The sequence below is a fragment of the Eucyclogobius newberryi genome, unplaced genomic scaffold (assembly GCF_026437365.1).
Source record: "Eucyclogobius newberryi isolate DKJ021-1_F unplaced genomic scaffold, fEucNew1.0.hap1 SCAF_21, whole genome shotgun sequence".
Taxonomy (NCBI): domain Eukaryota; kingdom Metazoa; phylum Chordata; class Actinopteri; order Gobiiformes; family Gobiidae; genus Eucyclogobius; species Eucyclogobius newberryi.
This window is the reverse complement of record NW_027315846.1, coordinates 9953277-9966111: the sequence shown is the minus strand read 5'-3', so window position 1 is coordinate 9966111 and position 12835 is coordinate 9953277. Positions and strand designations below refer to the sequence as shown.

The following is a 12835-nucleotide window of genomic DNA, read 5'->3' as shown; positions in this document are numbered from 1 at the left end:
GTAACTGCTGCTGGGCTGACGTAACAATAAGGCAATTATTAGCCAATACACTGTCATTTTCAACATAAAATCATTGTACTGGTCTTACAGTTCTGATAACGCCCAGGATCAGTTTCAAAAAATGTCATATTTTGTTCTGTTTATGTGATTTTTTTCAATACAAACTAATTGTTCAATACTAGTTTTAGAATTGATTAGTATCTGATATTTTTGACAACCCTAGTCTTAGGTTAAAAAGAAAATTCCTCCAAACTACAAGACAAAAGTCAATATACTGTACATTTAATACTGTAGAGTGCATTGTGAGCCATTAAGTTGTCTCATATTGCCATCACTTTGACTTTAAAAACTTTAAAATTAGATTTCTTTGTTTGTAGTCCTATGCAGACATGTAGATTTGTGTGTGTCAGACAAGTGAAGATTTGATCACTCCCTGAGAAACTTGCTCAATATTATCATCTCCAGTCAGATTCACACACGGCTCAGGATCACAGATGACCGGCTCGTCCTTTCAGGCCGCTTTCACAAGTCCTGGGTCTCTTACATCAACCTTCAACTTCATCCAACTCAAACCTGTTCCCACCATTTTCTAAACCCAAAGTATACACAGGCTTTGCTCCAGCTTCAGCGTTCTCCTGACAGTGTTGTAGTCTCACACATGGAGGTATGTTGAAAATACTCTTGTCTTTGATCCAGCTCAGATTGTGGTCCTTTGGCCTCTCTGGGTTGTGTACTTAGCCGCCGGTGGACTCTGGGGCCTGGGCCAAAGTCTGGAGGTGCAGGGGGGGGCGTGGTGCTCTCACTGATCCCAGGTTTGTGTTATCGTTCTGGGGGGAAAATGTGCTGCGTCTCAGGTCTGGTCCGGATCAGGTTGCCACTCACCTCAAGGTTGTTTTTGTGTTTCCATTTAGGTCACGGTTTCTCAGGAATATTGTTTTCCCATTTTTTAAAGTTAGATAATGAGCAATTTCACGGCTAATGTTGATACTGATGTTTTAAAACCCAGAAATGCTGATATTTTTTGGCAGATTTTCTTAATTTTCCCCCAAATAAATGATTTGAAATGACTACAAACTCTGATACTGTCCATGCTGTGCACTACTCGATCTAATAAAAGTATATAAAAAATATTTCAACACACATCCACAAACCTGTTAAAAAAATCAATAATGGAGCAGTTTAATCATATTTTGTGCAATTCCTTCTTATTCTTTGTGTTCACATAAAGCTTCACGTCTTCCAAGCAATTAAGTCGGCCCAAGCAAAATATTGGAATCTGCTGGAGATTTAAGGCCGATAGCCGATATGCTATAAAGTGCAAATATCATAACTAGCCCTTAAACAGTTGAGGTGTGTAACATCTACTGTAAATTTCATGAAAACGTATGTTATCCCCTAACGGTCATCATTCAACTGTCCATGCTTGACCCGGCAATTACGCAGGGCTAACACAATTATTGGATATTTAACTGGCCTGTCCATGGGTGATGATGAAAAGTTTGGACTGTTGCCATAGCAATTAACAAGTCAAAACTGTTTGGTCAATCGTCCTCAAAGTGGCATATAACAGGAAGCTGAAGCCCATGAATATTCTTCATCGATACGCCGACAAAAGGATTGGTAGACTGTGGTAACACCCATATAGTTTACCACAAAACAAGCAGCACACCAACAAAGAGAACAAATTATGTATCAGCTATCTATCCTCATGTGATCGGAGATGCTTTCTTTGATTACATCTTTCATAAAAGCCGTTGTTAGTAATGTCATTTAGCTGCCCTTTACATAAGATGGTAGCTCTGTTTTCACCTTGCAAGTTTATGTTTCACAGCTGGGAGTGAGACAGGCACTCCAAGATGCATGAAACTGTAGATTATTGTATATGTACTTTTTTTTTAATTTTAATTTGAATATATTTAATTTTTTATCTTTAAAGTTAGATTTGGTGTTTTTGTAGCAGTTATGCTCTTTTTGTGGGTTTAAAGTTGACAACACTGCAATGCTCAGGCTATTTCAGCTAATGCACTATGTAACCTTTTTGGTCTTGCCTTGTCTCCATGGAGATGTTACTGCTTTGCTTGGAATCATGTTTCACAGTATGGCATTGTTGTATATCTTGCATGTATTCCGGAGTTAATACACGTGTTTAAGAAAATGAAATGATTAAATTAAGCAAATAAATAAATAAAAACATCAAAAACATGCTTTCATATTGTGATTTGAATCGCCTCTCCACAGAGCTTACTAGTAACTTGACCTGGTGGCATTGCCTGCTTAAGATATTTGCGTTGAATGCCATATTTCGGAACATTAGCCATGACATAACCTCTCCATGTGTCTGTCAACATTCTGCTAATGATCTTAAAAACTGAAACATCCTCAGTCACTTAACCACGCGAATAGTCGCATCCCTGACTATATTCAAAGCTTTTATATATTATAATGTACTTACTTTCATGTTTGTACGCAGTCTTATTTAACTCTTATGAATCTAAGTGCTTCTGATGTGGCTCGATGCTAATAATCTCCAGTGTTTTCTCTGTGATGCTCTAAAGCAGAGCAGAAAAACACTGGGCCTCTTTTGATTGTTTTGAATGGGACTCTCCTCAATCCCTCGTCTCACCACGAGCTTTTAGTTGCCACGGTTTGTTTTCCTGGCCCGCTCCACTCTGGTCCGATCGTCTCGCAAGTCTCCCATACGCCTTTCGGAGATGTTGTTTTCTTTTAGAATTAGCCCGCCTCCCGTTTCTGGAGACAAACACAGGAGCAGGAAGCATCTCTCCTTCCTCAGCACTGGGTCCGGGCCAGTGTATTGTGATGGGGCAGTCTTGGTGTAAGGAAAAAAAAATGGTGATCAAGGTCACTGGGTTGAACTTTAAAGACTCCGTGGGTCTTCTTGTGACTGCAGTTTGTGAGTTATTGTATGGCTTGTATGTGCACATGTCATTGCGCATACCCATTGCAACAAGGCCTAAACCACAGCTCCCGCTCCTCAACCTCAAACACAATAGGATAATCCGTCAGTAAATACGATTGACCAACATCCTGTCTGATGATCTTGAAAATCATTGTTTTGGTGCAACAAGGCCAAAGCTACAAATCCAGCAATTAAAAAAAAAAAAAAAAGCACAATTGGTTTATTCTTCACGTGCCATAAAAAATGAAGAACGGTCCCAGTCGCTGCACTGTGAGAAAGAGCTTCTTGGTTTAAAAGCCATGTTTGGTGCCTGTATTTGTGTTTTGTCCTTGTTTGCAGACACTATGTTAAAGGTCAAAGATAGGTTGATCCAATGAGTGATTGACTTTATTTCAACTTTATGACACATTTGCTTTACGAAAGTCAGATTGTCCACATACGGCTGCAAACACGCGGATGCACACGCAAGTTCAAACATGCACGCTTACACCAACATTTGATTGTCCACGCTCTGGGCTGTAGTCCTCTAGTTGTTAAGTCGATTAATCTGTCAGTGCCATGGTGTCTTAGTTGCCGAAATTTGCAAAGTATTTTATTGGGAGAGGGCCTCATGTGAGTTTTCAGGAGTTTAGGGAGCGAGTACATTTTGAGCGCTTTTACCAATGCCACGTCGTCCCTCCTTGTAGTAAATGGATTGATGCACAGGGCATGTTCTTTAGTTAACCAATAATTTGTTTAGTCGACAACATCTCTAGTCTGCAAACTTTTGAACTTAAAATCTTCCACAATACATTTACTGTTGTGCTCTGGTGAGGTTGGAACTGGCAGGTCTCCATTGAACGTCTGATCCTTAATCCACTGTGCTATTGCGGCTCTAAATTCTAAAACATTAAACTAGTCTTTTGTGTTTATTGATATCGCCTCCCTGTTTAAATATCTTTTGATTGAGGGCTTGTGACAAGGCGTGTCCCTTTTGTTCCTCAGGTGTTCCAGGAGCTGGGCGTGTCCGTGCTCTCTGCTGCCTCCGAAGGTTATAACGTGTGTCTGTTTGCTTACGGCCAAACGGGATCAGGAAAGACCTACACCATGATGGGAACGCCGGTAAGACAAACAAGTGAAAAGTGGACACAGGCATCAATACTAAATGTTATGTTTGGAGTCAGTTTGACCTCCTTAAATGTTTTCCCTGAACTGCGAAGAATCAACACTTTTATTTATGGATTCATGGATTTTGGATGCATTGTATCTCAAAAAAACATTTCAAAATCGATTTAAATGATGACGCTTTAGACCATGCTAGCATTTTCAGCTTTGCAAGTTTCTCAAATCTGCTGTCGACTTAGGTCAGCGTTCTGTTTAATTAGTTAATAGAAACAGTGCCACACTACTGCTGAACTGAACGTTTTCATTCTGACTTTGCTGGTGCCACTATCGTTGTAGAATGTAATTTAAACCAATGCAGATAAATGGGTATATTTAAATAACGTAATGAATATATGATATTTACACAATTGAAACTTGGTTATTGAATTTCGTCATTTCATTTCCCCCCTTTTTCTAAGTAGATCATTTTTATTTTTCTTTATTTGTTACTACTTTGGGCCAAAAATACCAAAAACGAAAAAGAAAAAAAAATATAAAGTTGATGAACATGAATAGTATTTGTATTATTTTCTTGGATGTCTGATATTATACAATTCTAAATGTTGTGGTGATACATAAAACACCTCAAAGGTCTAACCCACTGTTAAGAGAACTTGGCTTCAGGCTCTTATAAATGTCTCTAGACACTTGGAGAGGAGATCCTATTGTTACGCAAATCACTATTAATTCTGTCCCGTTAAAGCCTCAATATAAAGTAATGTACACTGAAAACCATTTGCATTTGCCCTAAATTGTACATGACAGCTGTGAAAACTAATAAGACCCTCTCTGCTTTTTCTTGTTATCCTTTTGACAGGACTCAATTGGCTTGACCCCTCGAATCTGTCAGGTATGTCAGTGGATTATGTATGCTGGCCGAATACTTAAATGGGCTGAGCGTGTTGGAAATTGGATCGGTTGAGTGGTGGCATTGTAGCGTGAAATAAAACTGAAGTTCTCCCATTTGCTTACAGGGACTTTTTAGGTCCGAAGAGGCTTCTCCCGATGCGCAAAACTCAAGTCGGGTGGAGATAAGGTTTGTCAAATCACTCAACTTCACTTGATTTAACAAAGCACTTAGTATTACAGCGGATCCGGCGGAAAAACACGTGACTTTTGGGATGGACGTTTAATCAAAGTCGCTCGTCTTTTGCTGCAGTTTCCTGGAGATTTATAATGAGCGCGTGCGAGACCTGCTCAGAGGAGGCGAGCCCAAGAAAAGAGCGTCTCTGAGGGTGAGGGAGCATCCAGAAAAAGGGCCCTACGTTCAAGGTGAGAAGAGTCTCAACAGATTTACAGTACTGGAGCGATAAAGGTGCTGTTTCTGATTTTCACATGAAGGAACAAAAACCAGAACAAGCAAATGTTAAACTATTTGCTTTAGCCTAATAGCTCATTCAGCTACTGCCTTCCACACATCTTAATTATTCACCACAATGAGAATATAAACTCTCATGTTCCCAACTTTCAGAGCCCAGAGTGGAGTTTTGCAGTCACGGTAAAGCTAACAAAGTCTAGATTTTGACTGAATGCTACTTTAACTCTTTTTATGTGTCTTTGCCGATGCAGATTTTACTTAATAACTTAAAAGAAATCTGATACAGCCCCTTTAAATACTGTGAGTTGGACTGTTTTTGTGTGTCTGTGTGTTAAATGCGTAGTACAATTGGCCAAAAATAACCTACATTTGTGGGATGTACAGTATTATCCTTGCTTTTCAAAATCACACAATTAACACCCCCAAAAATGATAGACTGGGTGAGTTCAATTGAAAGCCAAAACAGACCAACTAATGATATGATCCAACAGCTGCAATTATCAGAAAAGACATAGAAAGGCTCATTTTGAAAGCAGAAATTTGTCTAATGTACCAAAATAACATGTACTGTAACATTGTGAGTGAATATTGTGTGAATACATGTTTTTCTCCGGTCTCATATCTTTTTGCAGTAAATGTATGCATTATAGATTTACTGCATACTGTACATTGTTGGGGTGTAATACGTTTGAACCGTGTGTTTTGTACAGTAATTTCACTTTCAATACAAGTCTAAACTGTAAAATCTTAATTTGGATGTCCATTTGTCCAGACATAACGAAGCTAATTGTCAGGATATTAGAACTAGATCAAAACAAAGATAGAACTGTGTACAAGGAGTGCCTGAAGATGTTGTGTAAATACAAGTTAAAAACAGGCAATTATCAATTCAACCAAACCTATATTTAGTTTTATTCATGCGTACACGGAATTTCCCTTGTAAATACTTTGATCGTGTCCAGAATTGTTCTTTTAACTATGTTCTTTAAACATTTTCCATCATCCTCTTGTATTTAAGACTTCCTTCTCTGCTTCATGTCCCATTTGTGTAACATTTAAAGGGCCACATCCACACATTGTCTATAAATGACTAAATCTCAGCTCACCACAGGAAGTGAGATCATTTCCTTGAGATTTCGATGGAGGACACACAGACTGCACATGTGCTCCGAGGATAGACCTTTTTTTTTCTCCACCATTTATATTCAACTATCATATCACCTTTCATATATTTATAGCATGCAAATCTATATTTTAAAGCCACTCATATAATAGAAATTAGTATGACCGAGCTTTCATTAGACATATTCATTCAATAATTATAAGCAGCAATTCTGAAACCTTGCCATATGGAAATCACAAGCCAGTGTATATTTCATATTTTCTGCTGAATTTGAGTCACATTTACTACACATTCATGGTAATTGAACAAACAAATGAACGAATTAACACCAATAGACTGCTGAATGGAAGAAGGGGGGAAGCTGAAAGGAAAGTATGCACACAATACAAAACAGGATTACAAATGCATTGTTTGTCTTTATTTGTGAGGAAAGAGGATATCCTAGTTATGAAGATGCATTTAGAATAGGCAGAAGTACTCTGTTAGCCCTTTGGAATATTAAACATTTATACAGATGACCAACCAAAGATAGGACAAGCTTTCTGTTTCTTAGTTAAAATAGTGATTCTCTAACATCTGGACAAAGTATTTCATCAGTGGTCTGAAATAAGTCCACACTTCAACCCATTTCGGAATACATTTTGGAAGTAATCATGATTAGATAAAGAAATTAACTGTACAACTGAAAACCAGAAATGTACAAGTGGGCATGAAAGAGAATATCCCCAAATTGTCATCCAGGACTAAACTTTAACTGAACCACACGATACCTGCAGCCGACCACTTTAAAAGTAATTCTGACTTGTTCAACATAAGCACAGGTTTTAGAAACACAGACACAACTCATGTCAGTAGTAATAAACCTAAATCATTTGCCTGTGATTTATTGTTCTCAGATCTGTCCCAACATGTGGTGTCAAACTGTAAACAGGCCATGGAGCTTCTGGAGGAGGGCATTTCCAACCGCATCACCGCGGCGACCCACAACCACGACGCCAGCAGCCGCTCCCACGCCATCTTCACCATCCAATACACTCAGGTCTGCGCCTCTTTGATACACGATACCATTAATTAATACACGAGTGAAACTAGTTGGTCTCAGAACTCAATAGCACCATAAAACAGAGTATGAATAAGGAAAAGTACATTACAATAATCTCTTAGTAAACATTTCTAAAACATATTACTAAATGCATTTTCTTCAGATTATTAACCATTTTGTTGTTCAATATTACGTGTGTTACATTATGTGTCACTTCAAGTTGTCTTATACTCCAAGCATTCATAATTTTGCACATATTCTGCATTTTTTTTATATTTCAGCCATTTTATACGTTATTTAATAAGTAATAAACTTACGTTGTCTCTACAGGCAATTTTGGAGAACAACATTCCATCAGAAATCGTCAGCAAGATTAATCTGGTGGACTTGGCTGGCAGGTGAGGTGCTGCTCTTGTTTCCCTGCATAACCTTCTAATCACATTCAAAAGTTTAATCAAAGCTGCCCCCTAGTGGATTTGAGTCACACTGACTAATCTATATTTACGTTATGCTTAATCATTTCCCTTCTCTTCCGGTGACGTGTGCTTTGATAGCGAGAGAGCAGATCCAAACTACTGCAGAGACAGACTGACTGAGGGATCAAACATCAACAAGTCACTGGTCACTTTGGGGATCGTCATCTCAGCTCTGGGTAGGAATCACATTTGTTTGAATCTAACATTGTCTGACATTGTGAGTAGTGATGAGTAACATTCAGTGGTACAGTAAAATGTTAAGTCAGTTATTGTTTTTGCAAATACAATCTTCTGCTATTTGACTCATTATAATAAGTCAAAAATACATGCTATACATGTTGATATCCAAAGCTTAAAAACCCCCTGAATCATAGGGAAACCTGACATTATTGCCACTCTACCTCACTCAGCATTTATGAATTGTATATACATTTATTCCTGACAAAATTATGCCAATTTGTCAGAAATGTGCTAAAATGTGCCTGTAAATGTGGGGTTCAAGTTTTGCACCAAATAAAAATTGCTTGTAATGGGGATATTACTAATGTTTGTGTTAACAATTGTAATGATTTAATGATTATTCAAAATAACAAGGACATCTTCTTTCATTTTCCAGTGTCTAAGAGAGGCAATTTTAATTTATTTGTGTAGACTTTTTTGGAGTACAGACTGGGTTGAAATGACTTAATTTTGCTTCTGATTTTAAGTTGTTATTATTGATTAATTGAACAATATTGACGTCCCTAGCCTGTAAAATTGACCGCAAAAGTTCAGAAATATACGATTTTTGGCTCCACTTCTCGGCAATTCCTAACCTTTCCTCTCTCTCCAGCCCAGAACTCGCAGATGTCCAGCAGCTGTCAGAGCATTAACAGCGTGGCGTCCGAGGGGGAGAGCACGGGGGGCAGTCACAGCAGCTCTCTGTCCGATCGAGGAGGAGGAGGAGGAGGAGGGAGGAGGCACTGCTTCATCCCCTACAGAGACTCTGTCCTCACCTGGCTCCTCAAAGACAGTCTGGGCGGGAACTCCAAAACCATTATGATCGCGAGTGAGTGCAGCAAAAGGCCGGGAAATGTGTTCAAATACAGGATGAAACTCCATCCATCCATCCATCTTCTGCCGCTTTATCCGGGGCCGGGTCGCGGGGGCAGCAGTCTGAGCAGGGACTTCCTTCTCCCCAGACACTTCCTCTAACTCCTCCGGGGGGATCCCGAGGCGTTCCCAGGCCAGCCGAGAGACATAGTCTCTCCAGCGTGTCCTGGGTCTTCCCCGGGGCCTCTTCCCGGTGGGACATGCCTGAAACACCTCCCGAGGGAGGCGCCCAGGAGGCATCCGAAACAGATGCCCGAGCCACCTCAGCTGGCTCCTCTCGACGTGGAGGAGCAGCGGCTCTACTCCGAGCTCCCTCCGTGTGGCCGAGCTCCTCACCTTATCTCTAAGGGAGCGCCCAGCCACACGGCGGAGGAAACTCATTTCGACCGCTTGTATCCGCGATCTTGCCCTTTCGGTCACTACCCAAAGCTCATGACCATAGGTGAGGGTAGGAACGTAGACCGACCGGTAAATAGAGAGCTTTGCCTTTCGGCTCAGCTCCCTCTTTACCACAACGGTCCGATGCAGCGACTGCATCACTGCAGCCGCTGCACCGATCCGCCTGTCGATCTCACGCTCCATCCTTCCCTCACTCGTGAACAAGACCCCGAGATACTTGAACTCCTCCACTTGGGGCAAGGACACCCCACCCACCTGGAGAGGGCAAGCCACCTTTTTCCGGTCGAGAACCATGGCCTCGGATTTGGAGGTGCTGATTCTCATCCCAGCCGCTTCACACTCGGCTGCAAACCGTCCCAGTGCATGTTGCAGGTCCGGGTTTGATGGAGCCATCAGGACAACATCGTCTGCAAACAGCAGAGATGAGATCCTGTGGTCCCCAAACCAGACACCCTCCGACCCCTGACTGCGCCTAGAAATTCTGTCCATAAAAATTATGAACAGAACCGGTGACACAGGGCAGCCCTGGCGGAGTCCAACATGCACTGGGAACAGGTCTGACTTACTGCCGGCAATGCGAACACAGCTCCTGCTCCGGTCATACAGGGACCGGACAGCCCTGAGCAAAGGGCCCCGGACCCCGTACTCCCGGAGCACCCCCCAAAGGACACCCCGAGGGACACGGTCAAAAGCCTTCTCCAGATCCACAAAGCACATGTGGACTGGTTGGGCAAACTCCCATGAACCCTCGAGCACCCGATGGAGGGTATAGAGCTGGTCCAGTGTTCCACGACCGGGACGAAAACCACTCTGCTCCTCCTGAATCCGAGGTTCGACTATCGGTCGGATTCTCCTCTCCAGTACCTTGGAATAGACCTTACCCGGGAGGCTGAGGAGTGTGATCCCTCTGTAGTTGGAACACACCCTCCGGTCCCCCTTCTTGAACAGAGGGACCACCACCCCGGTCTGCCAGTCCAGAGGCACGGTCCCCGAACGCCACGCGATGTTGCAGAGACGTGTCAACCAAGACAGTCCTACAACATCCAGATACTTTAGGTACTCAGGGCGGATCTCATCCACCCCCGGAGCCCTGCCACCGAGGAGTTTGCGGACAACCTCAGTGACTTCAGCTTGGGTGATGGATGAGCCAGCCTCCGAGTCCCCGGTCTCTACTTCCTCTTCAGAAGACGTGACTGAGGGATTAAGGAGATCCTCAAAGTATTCCTTCCACCGTCCGACGACATCCCCAGTCGAGGTCAGCAGGCCTCCACCCGCACCGTAAACGGTGTTTGTGAGACACTGCTTCCCCTTCCTGAGGCGCCGGACGGTTTGCCAGAATTTCTTTGGTGCCGACCGATAGTCCTCCTCCATGGCCTCCCCGAACTCCTCCCAGGCCCGGGTTTTTGCCTCTGCGACAGCACGAGCCGCGGCTCGCTTGGCCTGCCGATACCCGTCGATGACCTCCGGAGACCTACAAGCCAGAGTGGCCTGATAGGCCTCCTTCTTTAGTCTGACGGCATCCCTTACTTCCGGTGTCCACCACCGGGTTCGGGGGTTGCCGCCACGACAGGCACCGGAGACCTTGCGACCACAGCTCCGAGCAGCCGCATCAACAATGGAGGCGGAGAACATGGTCCACTCGGACTCAATGTCCCCAGCCTCCCCCGGGACATGGGAGAAGCTCTCCCGGAGGTGCGAGTTGAATACCCTACTGACAGAGGGCTCCACTAGACGTTCCCAACAGACCCTCACAATGCGCTTGGGTCTGCCAAGTCTGTCCGGCTTCCTCCTCCGCCAGCGGATCCAACTCACCACCAGGTGGTGATCGGTTGACAACTCTGCCCCTCTCTTCACCCGAGTGTCCAAGACACGCGGCCGGAGGTCTGATGACACGACAACTAAGTCGATCATTGACCTCCGGCCTAGGGTGTCCTGGTGCCACGTGCACTGATGGACACCCTTGTGCTTGAACATGGTGTTCGTTATGGACAATCCGTGGCTAGCACAGAAGTCCAATAACTGAACACCGCTCGGGTTCAGATCGGGGAAGCCGTTCTTCCCGATCACCCCTCTCCAGGTGTCACTGTCATTGCCCACGTGGGCGTTGAAGTCCCCCAGTAGAACAACGGAGTCCCCGGTCGGTGCACTGTCCAGTACCCCTCCCAAGGACTCCAAGAAGGCCGGGTACTCTGCACTGCTGTTCGGCCCGTAGGCCGCCACAACAGTGAGAGACCTGTCCCCCACCCGAAGGCGGAGGGACGCGACCCTCTCGTTCACCGGGGTAAACTCCAACACGTGGCGGCTGAGCTGAGGGGCTATCAGCAAGCCCACACCAGCCCGCCGCCTCTCCCCGCGGGCAACACCAGAGAAGTGGAGCGTCCAGCCCCTCTCGAGGAGATGGGTTCCAGAGCCCAAACTGTGCGTGGAGGTGAGGCCGACTATATCTAGTCGGTATCGCTCAACCTCCCGCACAAGCTCAGGCTCTTTCCCCCCCAGCGAGGTGACATTCCATGTCCCCAGAGTTAGTCTCTGTGTCCGGAGATCTGGTCGCCGAGGCCCCTGCCGTCGACTGCCGCCCAGATCTCTCTGCACCGGCCCCCTATGGATCCTCCTGCGGGTGGTGGGCCCACGGGAGGGCGGCCCCACGTCGCTCTTTCGGGCTGTGCCCGGCCGGGCCCCGTGGGGTAAGACCCGGCCACCAGGCGCTCGCCATGGAGCACCCATCCCAGGCCTGGCTCCAGGATGGGGCCCCGGTGACGCCGATCCGGGCGACGTGAACTGCCTTGATTGTGTCGTCGTCATAAGAGGCTTCTGAACCGATCTTTGTCTGACCCGTCACCTAGGACCTGTTTGCCTTGGGAGACCCTACCAGGGGCATGAAGCCCCCGACAACATAGCTCCCGGGATCATTCGGGCACTCAAACCCCTCCACCACGTTAAGGTGTCGGCTCAAGGAGGAGAAACTGCCCCAAAAATTGTTTGGTCAATGCATCAGCGCTAATATTGATATTGTTGATATCAGAGATTTATTTGCTGAAATATAGCACCACTTTTTTCCCCCCTAAACTTCCACAGCCTCATAGTTACCTTTTGTGCATGAGTCGTGTATTTTAAAGCAGACCAGTGTGTTAAGATGGAAATAGAGGAGCAATAAAGATATGTGATGAATGTTTACACGATCTACAACAACCTATTAAAGGTTGAATGGACGATTTTTTTTGGCCCAAATCTGAGTCTTATTTCCTCGTGGCGTGGACTGTCGATTAGTCCTGCCACGTATCAATCATAAAACGCACCTACCGCTCACCTGCAGCCGCGTGCGGAT

General features: G+C 44.5%; 1 protein-coding gene across 1 annotated transcript in view; it reads left to right on the top strand.

Annotated features, from left to right (window-relative positions):
• stard9 (StAR-related lipid transfer (START) domain containing 9) overlaps positions 1-12835 on the top strand; it is a 63165-nt gene that overhangs the window by 20000 nt on the left and 30330 nt on the right. Inside the window, exons 4-11 of the mRNA XM_072458203.1 lie at positions 3902-4018; positions 4878-4910; positions 5035-5096; positions 5220-5332; positions 7398-7540; positions 7874-7941; positions 8098-8195; positions 8852-9067. Coding sequence (XP_072314304.1) covers positions 3902-4018; positions 4878-4910; positions 5035-5096; positions 5220-5332; positions 7398-7540; positions 7874-7941; positions 8098-8195; positions 8852-9067 — 850 coding nt within the window. The remainder of the gene's footprint in view (positions 1-3901; positions 4019-4877; positions 4911-5034; positions 5097-5219; positions 5333-7397; positions 7541-7873; positions 7942-8097; positions 8196-8851; positions 9068-12835) is intronic.